The sequence below is a fragment of the Sinocyclocheilus grahami genome, unplaced genomic scaffold (assembly GCF_001515645.1).
Source record: "Sinocyclocheilus grahami isolate Dianchi unplaced genomic scaffold, SAMN03320097.WGS_v1.1 scaffold31.1, whole genome shotgun sequence".
NCBI lineage: Eukaryota > Metazoa > Chordata > Actinopteri > Cypriniformes > Cyprinidae > Sinocyclocheilus > Sinocyclocheilus grahami.
The window spans coordinates 1,487,818-1,501,311 of record NW_015505210.1 but is presented as its reverse complement, the minus strand read 5'-3'; the positions used below and the strand labels follow the sequence as shown (position 1 = coordinate 1,501,311).

General features: G+C 39.2%; 1 protein-coding gene across 4 annotated transcripts; it reads right to left on the bottom strand.

Annotated features, from left to right (window-relative positions):
• Nucleotides 1-625: 625 nt before the first annotated feature.
• LOC107573838 (bromodomain-containing protein 1-like) lies at nucleotides 626-13,494 on the bottom strand. 4 transcript variants are annotated; one of them, XR_001607581.1, is made up of 14 exons: nucleotides 13,120-13,494; nucleotides 10,442-11,806; nucleotides 10,180-10,336; nucleotides 9,962-10,093; nucleotides 9,622-9,750; nucleotides 8,518-8,830; nucleotides 8,147-8,407; nucleotides 7,187-7,666; nucleotides 6,975-7,104; nucleotides 6,738-6,868; nucleotides 5,166-5,275; nucleotides 4,673-4,827; nucleotides 4,308-4,359; nucleotides 1,968-1,999 (listed from the first exon to the last, which is right to left on the bottom strand). XR_001607581.1 is itself a non-coding variant. In XM_016260290.1 (13 exons), exons 2-13 carry the CDS (start codon nucleotides 11,785-11,787, stop codon nucleotides 1,831-1,833), a joined length of 3,513 nt encoding a protein of 1,170 aa, XP_016115776.1. In that variant the 5' UTR covers nucleotides 11,788-11,806; nucleotides 13,120-13,494; the 3' UTR covers nucleotides 626-1,830. The 4 variants fall into 4 exon arrangements, 3 of the variants coding, with proteins under 3 accessions (XP_016115776.1, XP_016115786.1, XP_016115794.1); XM_016260290.1 differs by lacking the exon at nucleotides 4,308-4,359 and having other exon boundaries at nucleotides 626-1,999; XM_016260300.1 differs by lacking the exon at nucleotides 5,166-5,275 and having other exon boundaries at nucleotides 1,868-1,999.

The following is a 13,494-nucleotide window of genomic DNA, read 5'->3' as shown; positions in this document are numbered from 1 at the left end:
CCGCTTTTGTTGGGGATGGGGGGGGGGGGGTCCGGCTGGGAGGGCCATCCGGAGCACGACCATCAACACTGTGTTCGGTTCAACAGCGCCATCTAGTGATGTGCTGCCATTAATGCTTGGGAGACCTCATTTTAATAGCTTGCGAAATATATTTACCATAAGCTTTCTGAAAATACACTGTATATAAATTAAAATGTAAATAAATTATATATAAATATAAAATGTACTTTTTAGTAGGTTAACTGAAACTAAAACCATTTAAAATTGTTACCTGAAATAAACCTCAACTGAAGGCAACATGTCATTTTAAATGGACTAAGATTAAACAAAGAAAAAACTAAATGTAAAATATTAACAAACACTATCATAGTATCTCAGTAATACCAAAATAAAACTGATTTGTAGAAAGAAAAGAAAAAAACTTTAGATATGATTAAAAGAATTGAGAAAAACAAGGGGCTAATTTCTAAATTGGCTTATTTTTAAAGGGGGACAACAAACTTAGCAGTCAAATGCAGACCCTTTCTAACACAAGATTACAGTTGAGGTTATCTTCAAGGGGGAGGGGGGGGGGGGGGGGGGGGGAGAGGAGAAATCGGAAGAGAGAAATCAACCATCAAAAAGATTTGTAATTTTTTTGTGTTTATTTTCAGTGTACTTAAAAATACTGGATCTTGCCAGCACAAACTATCATTGGCTATAATGTGATCCTCCCAGAGAAAAGAAACAAGAGTACCGGTCAATACAAGACATTCATACAAAAAGTGTTTTTAACCCAGAATGCTACCCAGAATCCATACTGGAGAGAGACACAGTTAAATGATGGCTATGATTAAAACACCCACACACAAAGCAAAAAAAGGCAAGCACAGCTTCCACCAAAATATGCCCACTCTGAATATAAAGTTTTGCATACTTTTCTTTGTCCTAATACAACACATTTGTACAGGCACATCTTTTTTCAGACCTACAATACAGTTCCCGAGAGCACAGTAAAATAAAAAAGCAACAACTTGGGGGATTTTTTTTTCATACTATCTGCCTGAAACATTCACACAAACCAATATGAAAAAAAAGAGAGAAACATTCTAAAATAAAGAAAAAACTGGGCAGCAAAATTTTTGGTTTTGCATGAGTGATGCACTTCTTGGCTTTCATCGCTACTGTTGTTTCCTCTTCTCCTAATTTTTTTTTTTTTACCCACTCTAAAGTATTACATGTATATAATTTCTTAGCTTTATATAAATATTTACAAACATCACTTAGTTGTGTCCCATAAGAATATTTTTATATAAAAAAAGTAGATAACATGTTAATGCCAAGGAGGAGAAGCTTGCATTGACATTACAATAACTTAACCATTAAAAAAAGAAAAACAACAAAAGTTTGATACAGTAAGTGCGACAGCCCCTTCCAAAAGTCTCTAGCATGGAAAAATCAAGGCTTTGCACGTGATGTAGCACCAGATGGGTTCGCACCTCAGTGCGGTTGAGAAATTACCTTGGAGTAGAAATCTTCCAGGAGGTTGTGTGCGGTACAAACCAAAAAAATAATAAATTAGTGTTGGATAATTTAGGATGACGTTATATACAGCCAGAGTTAAACAAGGCGTATCGCGGATGGTGATGGAAGTGTAAAGGAAAGTAGATGGCAGTGTGTGAGTTCACAGCAGTCTTGCAGCACATTACAGGAGAGTGAAGGTGCTCTCACATTCGTCCGTTGAGAAGCTTGCCGGCTCCTAACAGAATTGGGAGGAAGGGCCAGTCTGATACAGGAGCGTAGCGTTGGGTAAACGTGGGGCTTGATGAAACCCTCCAACATGTATCTCCATTAATCTCCAGCACCTAAGTCCTGGACAAGGCTCAAGTGGTTCATGGCACGGTTGAAGGCGCTTTGCACAGCTCTACGGATGCCTGACGTTCTGCCTTCCAACATTTTGCTTCCGTCTAAGGTCTTGTCGATTCCGAACGGTACCATCTTGGATTTAGGAAGCCATTGCCTGATGGAGATTGAAGACGACAGTTATTTTAAAACGGCATCAGAAGCAGAATTTTTAAATGTAACACTCTGTCCCAGCTAGCTGAGTTTCATGAGTCTGGTAATTTTTCTGTCCACATTAAAACAGCTACCCAGCACAATACTACATAAACAAGCGACTGAATAAGTAAGGGGTTTAAAAATTTTTAATTATGAGGACCCCTAAATATGATCATAAATATGTGACCCGTGCTAGCAAAATTAGTCGAAATGTGCATGGGCTAATTTTGAGCTACAGGTAAAAAAAAGTGAAAAATTTGATTTTGAGGTTTTCACAAAAATGAGTTAAGCCCTCGTCTAGCGATCCCAATGCTCCAAATAATAATTTTAGATGTTTGATTACCTTTATTTGTACGTTTTCTGAGAGGAGTACCTTTTCTCCACTTGTTTCTCACGCTGACAGTCATCCGAAGCGTGCGCATAAAGGCGCTTCCGACTGCGTGCGATCCCGATAAATATACACATATACACAGATTTACAGTATTTAAGTATTCCCGCAAACATAATCTGTTATGTCTTAACTTAAGTGAACGTTTGGGGAAAAACATCTCGTGTAACATTATATTAGATCCGTGCATTACAGCAGGTCTTAATACAGGCCGCCTCATTAATATTAATCTAACAATAAAAAAATAAAAAAAGAGGGAATCACTCACTGCCCGTGATTGAACTGCTTTTGTAGTTTTAGTAATCAATTTATTTGTAATGAACACACTAAAGGGATTTTTACATTTGATTATTTGTTTTTACTTGAATGCTATTTGTTTAGATGTAAAATGAAAAAGGTAATGCATTATTTGTTTCTTTCTTATATTTGTTCTACTGCTTTTGTTGTTGTTTCTTGCATCGGTTCTTATTTATAATAACAAAGATCAAATAATTGTGATTATTAATATAGTAGGCTAATTATTATTAAGAAAAGAAGTGGAGGAAAAGATGCAATGCTGCAGGTGATTTTGCTTTGGAACCTTCAGAAAACTTTAACTCGATTCTTCTCAAAATTGACTTTGCTGACTCTATTGACTTCAAACAGGTGTACAGTAGCTCAGTGTTTTTTTTTGTCCGATTCCAACAAATCATACATCATTCTGAAGGTCTTTTAATGGAAAAGGTGAACATAAAAATAACTCATTTTTGAAAATGTGCTCATTGTGACTCATTTTGCCAGCACAGGTCACATATGATCATTCCTTTTACTAATGCAAAGGCAGTTACATAATTTCACATAAAGCATTTCACACATTAATTAATTTTTTTTTTATTTTATATAATTATTTTCTTGATCAGGGTCTGCAAGTTTTATGGAGTTTAAATTAAGACTGTTTAAAGACTTTTTTAGGACCAAGTAAAGAATTTAAGGAATTAATTGAAGGGAACATCACAATGTTTTCTAAATGTAAATGAGTTGTATTAGCAACACTTCCAAGTTTGAAAATACAACTTCATACTGATTACCATTACTTGAAAAAAACAAAACAAAAACTTAAGGCTCTGCTCCCAATCATTAGAATATAAAAATGGCTTTTACTATAACTTCTGATCATACTGCAAAAATAGTGATGTTCTTTATCAGTATTTTAACCTCGTTTTCCACCACAAATGTCTAAAGTTTCTTAAATCAATATGCATTTACTTGAGAAGCAAAATGACAAATTGATCAAAATGAAGTAAATTTGATTAAAAAGAACAAATATCTGCCAGTGGACTTAATTCAACTAACAATTAATTAAACAATTAATTAATTCCCTTAATTCAAAGGGAACTCACTTCATTTTGTTAAGTTTTTCAGAAAACATGATCTTAATTTTGCACCTCAAGTAAACATATCTTGATTTAAGGATGTTTAGATATTTGTATGGAAAAACAAGTCAAAAACACTAAGAAAGATATACATTTTTAGCAATGCATGCAACATTTAATGCCATGATATATATATATATATATATATATATATATATATATATTTTTTTTTTTTTTTTTCTTTTTCAAATTTGTTATTACATATTACATTATTTAATTATATTGTCATTGTACTAAAACTAATAAAAATATTAATCTGATGATAAAGTAAAAAAAAAATCATCAGATTTTATGATTATAATTCAATACTTATAAAAAAAATTCTAATTTTACAAATCAATATCTAATCAATAAAGTAATTTAATATAAATAAGTACTTTCATTGGCTACAAAAACATTGTGCGATATACAGTTTCCATTAAAATAGTAATGATATAAAAAAAGAAGGAAAGAAAGAAGGAAGACAACACCTTTTGGTGTTCCTTGGGTGTCTGTCAACACCTTTTGGTGTCCCTTGGGTGTCTGTTTTAAGTTTTTCAAACAAATCACAATTTTAAAAAAAACAACAATGATCTCATTAACTTTATTTTCAATTTCATGCTTTCCAAGACTAAAACTAAAATATTAAATTCAGTAAATGTGTTAAAATAATATTGAATTAAATGTACATAATTAACATCTTTACATGTTAAGTGTGAATACCCTAAAAATATTTTGCAACAATCACAGTCGCCCCAGGACCACAGTGTTACAACCGCTTACGTCAGACACATTAACACATTTCACTGTAATTGTAGAAATATTTGAAAGTTTCTCTAAATACAAGACTTCTCACCAGTTGCGTTTGCTGTCGAAGAAGCGGACGAGGAAGAGTTTCTCCTTGGACCTGAACTGCATCAGCTCTCCGACCCTGAGCACGTCCCGTGGAGGGGTGGGAATGTACTCGTCGTTGAGATGGCAACCCGCCCGAGACATCTGAGGATCTATGATCTACATGTGGGCAGAGAGGCCGTCAACACAACAGTAATCTTCCAACGCGCATCTCGAAAGGCCTGGTAACCTGGTAACTCAGAGTGTGCCTGTGACTGCTAACGTATAAACTGTTGGAAATGGAAATGGTTGCCACAAAACACAGGAACGCACACACACTTGTGTCACACACTCGCTCACGCACACCCAAAACAAATGTGCACATACACATCCTGGTTGTATCACCTGGCAATAATGATATGGTTGACTGTTGGCCACTGAGGAGGCTGATGCATGAAATAATGAAGAGGAAGAGAAGGAGAACCAGTCTCTGACGGCATGCACACATGCACACTCACCAAGGCAGGATAGGAAGGATATCCACTAAGTTTGGCCCAAACTAGTTTAAGGGGCTCCAGATTTAGTGGTGTAGTGTTAGCAGGCATCCAAATATTGCTGCTGTCAATCTCTATGAAAGTAGGAATAATGGAAAGTTATGAGGGGTTCACCCTAGAAAATGGTGCAGAACACCTCAAGAGCCACGCCAGTATTTAGCCAATCAGCAATCGGCAGCAGTGGGTCATTTCTTTAACGGAAGCATGCCGAGACATTAACCAGACACTATTATGCCTCTAATGCCACTTCCAAAGACAAATTTATTTTTATTTATTTATTAAATTATTTATTTATTAAATAAATGCACTGAAAATGGTTTTGGTTTGGTCTGGAAAGGTCAAACATGTCATGTGACTAATGAGCCCACTCAGACTCTGACATGCTTGCGAGTCAGAATGCAGAAGTAAGCTTTCTACTTCTGGGAAAGCACGTGGCAGGCCAAAAGATTTCACTTAGCATATTGATGGTAAGCAATCTAGGAAATCGTTCGGAAAATACTGTTTGGGATGAATTTACCTTTAAAGGGTTAGTTCATCAAAAAATTTAAATTCCATCATTTACTCAACCTCACATAGTTCAAAAGCCACCATTTACTTTTATTAAACACAAAAGGCTACATTGATTCTTCCTGCTTTGGTCTATGCAAGAACAGGGAGTCAACATGATTTCTGAGGTTCCTCTGAATTTACACAATGGCTTTAGGTAAAGAACATGCCCTATTCACTGAAAAATCTTCCCCTGTGCCATAGTATTAAACATTGTGTTATTGGCTAAATCTGATTATGCAGATTTAAATAAAAAATATTTTGGCCATGATAACCATGTAGTTTATCATCGGCCCTAGTTTTAAATCTATGAAAAGTCCACAGCACAATGATAACGATAAAGAGGAATGATATATCTCTGGAATCACTTTCAGAACGATTGTTTCTAGCTGATGAGTGATAAAAACATTGACAGCCAATCAGAATCCACCTGACTGTAAAGAGCTCGACCATTTAAAGCGGCAGATAACAAAACTGCAGTATTGTGCAATGGTTTGGATGCTAATCTGTCTGTAATATTTATTGTGAGCTTGTATCACTCTACAGTTTCACTGAATGGACAAGAAAGACACAAATTAATATTTCCTGTGACTTACTGAGGTAAAAAAAAGTATTTAGAATGACATGAGGCTGAGTAAATTATGACAATTTTTATTTTCAAATGAACTGTCCCTTTAAGTGCCATGTTAAAGAGCAAACATATGCAACAACTACTCAGAAGGGCAGGATAAGCCGTGATGACTATTAAAACATGAGTGTTTCACACATGCAGACACTACGGCAGTACGCAGCGATCTTTGTGTTAGACAAAGCCATGAAGAGCAGGTCAGTGGCAAAGCAAGCAAAAGGAAGGACAGCGAGCTTGCACAGAGCTGACGGGACATCAATGCAGCTGCCAGAACGGGTCTGACCCACTTCTCTGAACGGAAGAATGGGGCTGGTGTAAAATCCCACATACCCGCTCACGGCTGCAAAAAGCTGGACGCTCACCTGCTGCCAGCTTGCTGGCTTTGGAAATGTTCCCTGGTTCCACGCAATTGACCAGTTCTTTTTTATCGTCCGTCGTGTTTCGTCTCGTCATCGCCAGCTTCCCTTTCCCACTCTTTGTGTGACTGACATCGCTGAAAGACATTCAAAAAAGGCACTTCATTCATCACAAGTAATAATGCCTAAAAAAATACTGTATATTAAATGTTTAGAAATTTTACTCTATGTATTCATTCCCACCTTGTGTTTTCCTGGACGCTCCCGCTTCCACTGGAGGAAATGCTGGACTCTGAAGCACAGCGGCGACGAGGCTCTGACAGTCGATTCACAGTTAGCCCTTTCTTTGGCTCAGAAAAGCCATTAGACATGCCTGTAAGTACAAAATGTCTATAATATACCCATGGAGGGACGGGTACTGTGTTTCTTGAAATGAAAAGAAAAAAGCTGTTTACCAGTATTCAAGCGTTTAATCGGACACTCATCCTCGTCACCCTGACTGTCTCCGCTAGCACTGCGCGTCCTCTTCCTGCGCTGGAGCAGGGTTTCGAGACGAGGGATGACCACCGACAAGAACGTCTTAGTGCCCAGCTGAGGGCAATCAATTGAGGATTCACTTGTGTTTGACGGCTTCTGCGGACTCGTGTTCTTTGACTTTCGGAATAGCACAGCTGTTCGCCGGCTGACCATATTCGCTGGTTCAGTAAGAGTGGAGGTAGCAACCATAACGTTATTTTCAGAGGGCATAAGGTCAGAGGAGAGACCATTTAGAAGTGAGGTAGAGAATGTCTCCCCGTCAAATTTGACCTTTTTCGGGCACTTTTCATGGCTGGGCTCAATGGGTTTCAGTGTCGGAGGTTCACAGGGACTGTCTGAGTTTTTCAGGAGTGGAACAGAATCTGAAGGCTCAAGTTTTGGAGGTAATGACTTGTCACCTGTAATGAAACATTAAATATTTAATACAAACCCATTTTGAAGAGTTTCACAGTTCTTAAAGGCAGGTTTGACCAGCTATTAATGAAGAGAAGTAAAATTTAATAGTTTTTTTCCATTTAAACTTTTAATTTTTTTTTATAATACATTACAACTATTTTTATAAAATAAAATAATTTTAAAAAGTTCAAAGTTATTATGCTATGAATATAAATGCCATAATTTATATCAAGGCAATTAAATCCTTGTTTAAAAAAATTATTGACAATATATAAAAATTTTCATAAATATTTATACAATATTTAACTTATAAATATTACAAGTAACAACAACAACAATAATAACAATAAGTGGTCTCAGAAATTTTGGACGCCATAGCTTATATTGCTAAAATGATGAAAAGTGGTTTCACTAAATTTCAGCTACTGTGAGCTGAACTTTTGCTACTGCAAAAACCCCCATGTGATTCAACAGAACTGCACCTTCTTCCTCATTAGCTTGTGGTAGAATAAGAGGCGCTTTTTCCTCTTCCTTGGGATTATTCTGCTCCAATGAAGGGGGCTCCTTTTTGTGACCCATTTCCATTCGCACATCACTGATGGTCTTTTTGAGCAGTTTGAGCCGTTTGCTCCGGGAAGGGCATGACTTCATGGCAGTGGTTAAATCCAGCATCTCAAACAGCTTATTCAATTGTTCCTCCTTAGATATGTGCTCGCGATTGGCTGGGTTTAACAGTCGGTCAACTGGAACAAGCAGAATAAAATTCATAATGATTCACCAACAAACCAGAATCTGTGATTTTAATTAGTCTAAAATCTAACAGAGAGGAGAAATGTAACACATAGGTCTTTACCATCATCCCAGGTCAATGCTGGAGGTGGCTCTATCTTAGGAGGCTCAGTGAGGTGCAATCCACTGGCAAAGTCAAAGCCTATCCGTTCGGTGTCCCGCCGAGTCTTCCTGAGGATCGCTCCACCGTAATCTCGCAGACGCACAGCAGCACGGTAGAAAAAGGTGTCCTTGGCATTGTACTTCATGCAGTTGTTGATAATGAGGTTGAAGTCATCCTCAAACTCATCCAGGTTCTTATACCCATGGGCGTCAATGCGCTTTCTCATTGTGGAGAAGTCCATAGGGTGCTTGATGTGGTCTAAATAATCAGGAACCTGTACATAAGAGAGAAAATCAAGCATGGAACAAAATTAAGAGCTACATGTACACTAAAAAGGTTTGGACACACTTATTCATTCAATATTTTCCCAAATTTTAGAAAACAAGTAAAATCATTAAAACTATGGTAGCACAAAAAAATTTAATCATATCTTAAGGGTTTTTAAACACTGATGTCAAAAATAAATGATGACAATGTTGCGAGTGACGCCTACAATGTATGGCAACCCATATATATTGAAAAAAAAAAAAAAAAAGAGTTTCAAAATCAAATAACTGGCTTTTATATTGCAGTTGCACTAAAGCTAAAATAAATTACCGGTACTAAAACATATTAATTTAATACAAATACATTATAAATTAAAAAAATATATACAGTGAATAAAATGTAACTCTTACTTTTTGCATAATACTATAAAAGTTATTTTTAATAACAAAAAATAAGTTTTAAAACATTTTATTTAAAAAAAAATCCTCTTTCAAAGCAATTTTACAGAAAATACTACTAATGTTTTCATAGTACAAGCAAGAAGAGATGAAAAATAAATGAGATGGGGGGGTGGGGGAAGCACCATTTATTTAATTTCTAAAAACTACAGCAAAATGAAACTGTAATGATACCAAATCCAGTTCATGACAATTCGTTACTTATTTTTTTATAATTTTCTCCCCAATCTGAAAACCCCTGTTTTAAGCTTTTTTTTTCACATCAAGAATCCTTATATTATCAAACAACAATTTAGAGTTTGATAAGGCCAGCATGAGCCCACAGGAATGAGAGACATACCTCTTTGACGCTGACAGGCTGGGCAAAGATTTTAGTCTGGTCTTTCTCTTGCAGCTGATCCAGTACTGCTCGCAGCAGGACAGGGAATGGAGTGAGTTGCATCTCCAAAACCGACTGCTGCAACTTCATCTGCAGAAACCAGACCAAAACATTGGGAGAGGGATTACATTAACTTGATCAAAAACACACTTTTCATGTAGCTGCATACATTAGGGATGACAAAAGTACCAGTACTTTGATACCAAGTTGATATTAAGCTATACATAAATAGTTTAAAATTAATAAAGTTATTTCTATCTCTTGCACCTGACGTCACATCATATGACGATGACCACCATACCTCCTCTCTCTTTAGCTTCTCTCTCTTGCGGATGAGCTCCAGCAGCAAGCGAGCACGCTCCAAGTCATGCCGTAAACGATGCCAGTCCTTTAACTGCTCTGTCAGAGCTTGACGGTCGTCAACGCATGGCGCCTGTCATTCAAAAAAATAATTCCTCGCTCAAAATTCGTATGCATAAGAATTGGACTGTCAATCACTGCAGACCAAGAAAGTCTCACCTGTTCTGGTTCTTTTTGCGTCTGTATGGCAGTCTGCAGGCGCCTTATTAGTGGGACACCATTCCTCGACTGCCTCTTGAGCATCCAGTAACTGAGAACCCGTTCCACAAACACCTTCTTCTTTTGGACAGAAACTTGATTGAGAATGGTGTTGAAACTGTAAGGACACAGGAAATACAGAGCATCAAAAATAAATAAATGAATAAAAACATTCAAAACAACAAAGATTCAGAAAATCTTTGCAGAAAAATGTTTGACCTACCTTTTAGGTGTAATACTAGGCCCAGAAACCGTCGGAATCACTGCGACGGGCTCCGATTCAGGCTTTTTGTTCTTCTTCTTATGGCATCCCTTTACTCTATCCCTGTGAGCAGCCTTCTGACATAAACCGTTCTTGGGTTTGGAGTCCTCGTATATAGTAAGGGGTCTCCTCACACAACCGTTAGGTGTATGAGAGCAACAGTACGCCGTTTTCTTCACAGAGAACGTAGTAGCTTCTGATTCAGTGACCTCTTTGATGGGCTCCATCTTCATGTAGAGACCGGCTTTCTGAGCGCAGCTCACGTGGAAAGCTGTGTAACAGTTGGCCTTGCTGCACTGAATGCAGGCACCCACTCCTTTCTTCTTGCACAGGTAACAGGTAAGTTTCCAGCGAGCTGGAGGAATGTTTGCCACACCATCGATGGGTTCGATGAAAACCGTATTGGTAAAACCGACTTCGGGAACCCAGATGGCGCAGACCACGTGCCCCCAGCGATCATCGTCTGTCCTTTTAAGCGCGCCACCTTTATTCGGACAGAATATGCACTCGGCGAGCTGGGAGGGAGAATTTAAGCAGTGACGGCAAAGCCAGCGGCCCTCCGGGATATGGGGGACGCCGTAACACTCCTGATGCACGGCGAGATTGCACATGTCACAGAACAAAATCGCATTACTGTTCTGGCACTCGCCATCCATGCAGATGCAGCATACGGCATCCTCGTCAATAAGCGGCTGGGGCTCTCCTTGGCCCTGGCTCTCGAAGAAAGACTCCTTCTCGAAGCGGTCCATGAGGAACTCGAAGACGTTCTGAGAGACCTGGCTGTAGCCGTCGCTCTTCCTCTTCTCGTTAATCAGCTCGAGCCATGCATAGTCTTCCTCGTCCATGTCGTATTCCACCTCCTCGTCGAGCTCGTCCAGTGTCTTCTCCACATAGGTGTAGTATGCCGATGGCCTCCGTGGCACCGCCGGGAGATTGTACTCAACCGTTCGGATCTTTGGCTCTGGTAGCCTGCCCTGAGCTGGTGAACCCTGCACAGTCGTCAATGCGGCGCTCTTCTTCTGCTGGTTATTTTTAAGCCGCACAGAGCGCACGAGGACCTGCTGCGGCTTCTCAGTGTTCTCCTTGTTGCTGGTGCACTCGCTGATCTCCTGAGCTAAAGGGTCATCGCTGTCGATGACATCCAGTTTGTCATAAATGCTGAGCCGGTGCACGCAGCCGTCGATCTCCAGCTCAACCATACGCTGAGCCTCAGCATACGTCAAGGTCTCGCGGTTACGTGAGGGTTTGATGGGAGAGGGAGGCCTCTGCGGGGTGGCGACACGATTATGTCGAACCTTCTTCCTCATTTTGAATGCCAGAGAGGAACTGAAGTAAAAAAAAGCACACATCAACTGATTCAAAGCCACAATTTGTACCCCCACAGATCATATTTCATTTCTGAATCGAAATACAAACACAGATGCTATAAAAACAATACAGCAACACTGTAAACATCCATTTACACCAGGACCGTTGGCTACAAAGTTAACTATAGCAATAACTATAGCATTCACACCAACAGACAACAACATTGTTTATTTCACCCGCTTGTTGCATGACTGTTGCTTTAAATGCTGGAGCTTATTAAAGTCTGACAAATTCTGATTGGCTGTCAACATTTGTATTGATCATCAGCTGGAAAAAAACAGACTGTCAAAGTCTGTTCAAACCAAGGACGACAACTAAGTTTTAATAATACTTTTAATTCTTTGAGAATAGTGAAGTCCACACCACAACTATGACAATAACGACGCAGAGGCACTTTAACTTTCAGACCTTTGTCTTTCAGGTTGTTATCGTTGTAGACGTGAACGGGTCTTAAGCGAGCGATGCAATTCTGTCTTCTGCCACTTTAAATACTCAAACTCTTCAGAGTGGTTTGGATTCTCATTGGCGGTCAATGTTTTTATCGTCCACCAGCTGGGGGGAAAACGTTCTGAAATTGGTTTCAACGATATCGTTCCTTTGTGTTTTTATCGTTACATTTGTGTAGTGGATTTCTTAAAGAACTATTTTTAAACTTTATAGTTAACGTCCTTGGTGTGAACAGGTATAACTGCAAGCACACAAGCCATCTGGTATCCATAGCAACCTAAACCCAAGTTAGAAAATTGGCATGGAAACAGAAAAAAAGCGCTTGCGTTTGTATTTTTGTCAATATGTGCCGTTTCGCCATCTGACACAGTTAATTATTTGATTACAATGTAAACAACACAACAGTAACGTGCTTGCCGATTTGAGTTGTTTAATTTTTTTAAACAAATAACTGACTTTTAAGCTCCACAAACGGACACATTAACCCATTAACTAAGCAATTGGCGTTTAACCGATAACAGCCATGGTTTACATCCAGGCTTTTGTTTGTTTGAGGTGGGCAGGGCAGGACAAGGCCAAACACACTAGACACACTGGACTGGAAAGAAAACACACAAACTGAGCAGCAAGGGCACACGCACTGGATCCGGCGGCCTGCTGGTGGCTGTGCTAGTGAGCTAATGCTGTTTGGAAAGGTCCACCGACATTACTGAAAACATGGCGTCAAACAAAACAAAACACGCGCTGCAAAACGTGAATACAAACGCCCTTTAAAGCCGCGAATAAATAAATACACCCCCAGAGACACTGCGGCCCGTTCTTACCTTTGCCGTCGACGTTAAAAGACGCTTTAAAGGCAGTACGGCCGAGCTAAAAGCAGCAGCGTTGTGGCCTACTGAACAGCAGTAGGTTTAATCCGTGCACGAGCCGCGCTACCGTCCACCAGCCGCTTCTCCGTTGTATTCCAGGGGTAATATGAGGTATCCGTAACGGTCTGCCGGATCCAAAAATAAGCATTTAAAAGCCGGAGTTACACGCTCAAGATAACAGCAGCTCGACCATACTAATGCGCCTGATATCGGTCGTTATTGGGCTGGCCGTACGGGCACTATGCTAGCAGGCTAGTTCGACTCTCTTCCCCCACAACAATGCGGCTGCAGCTCGCCATCGCCTTACGCACTGCGTCATCGCGCACGGCG

Excerpts from the sequence above, each read along its gene's own strand:
- LOC107573838 (XM_016260290.1), bottom strand. The coding sequence starts at position 11,787 with ATGAGGAAGAAGGTTCGACATAATCGTGTCGCCACCCCGCAGAGGCCT. Across the intron at positions 10,337-10,441 it reads CCTAGTATTACACCTAAAAG|TTTCAACACCATTCTCAATC; the intron begins GTAGGTCAAACA and ends GTGTCCTTACAG. Across the intron at positions 8,408-8,517 it reads AGCATTGACCTGGGATGATG|TTGACCGACTGTTAAACCCA; the intron begins GTAAAGACCTAT and ends TGCTTGTTCCAG.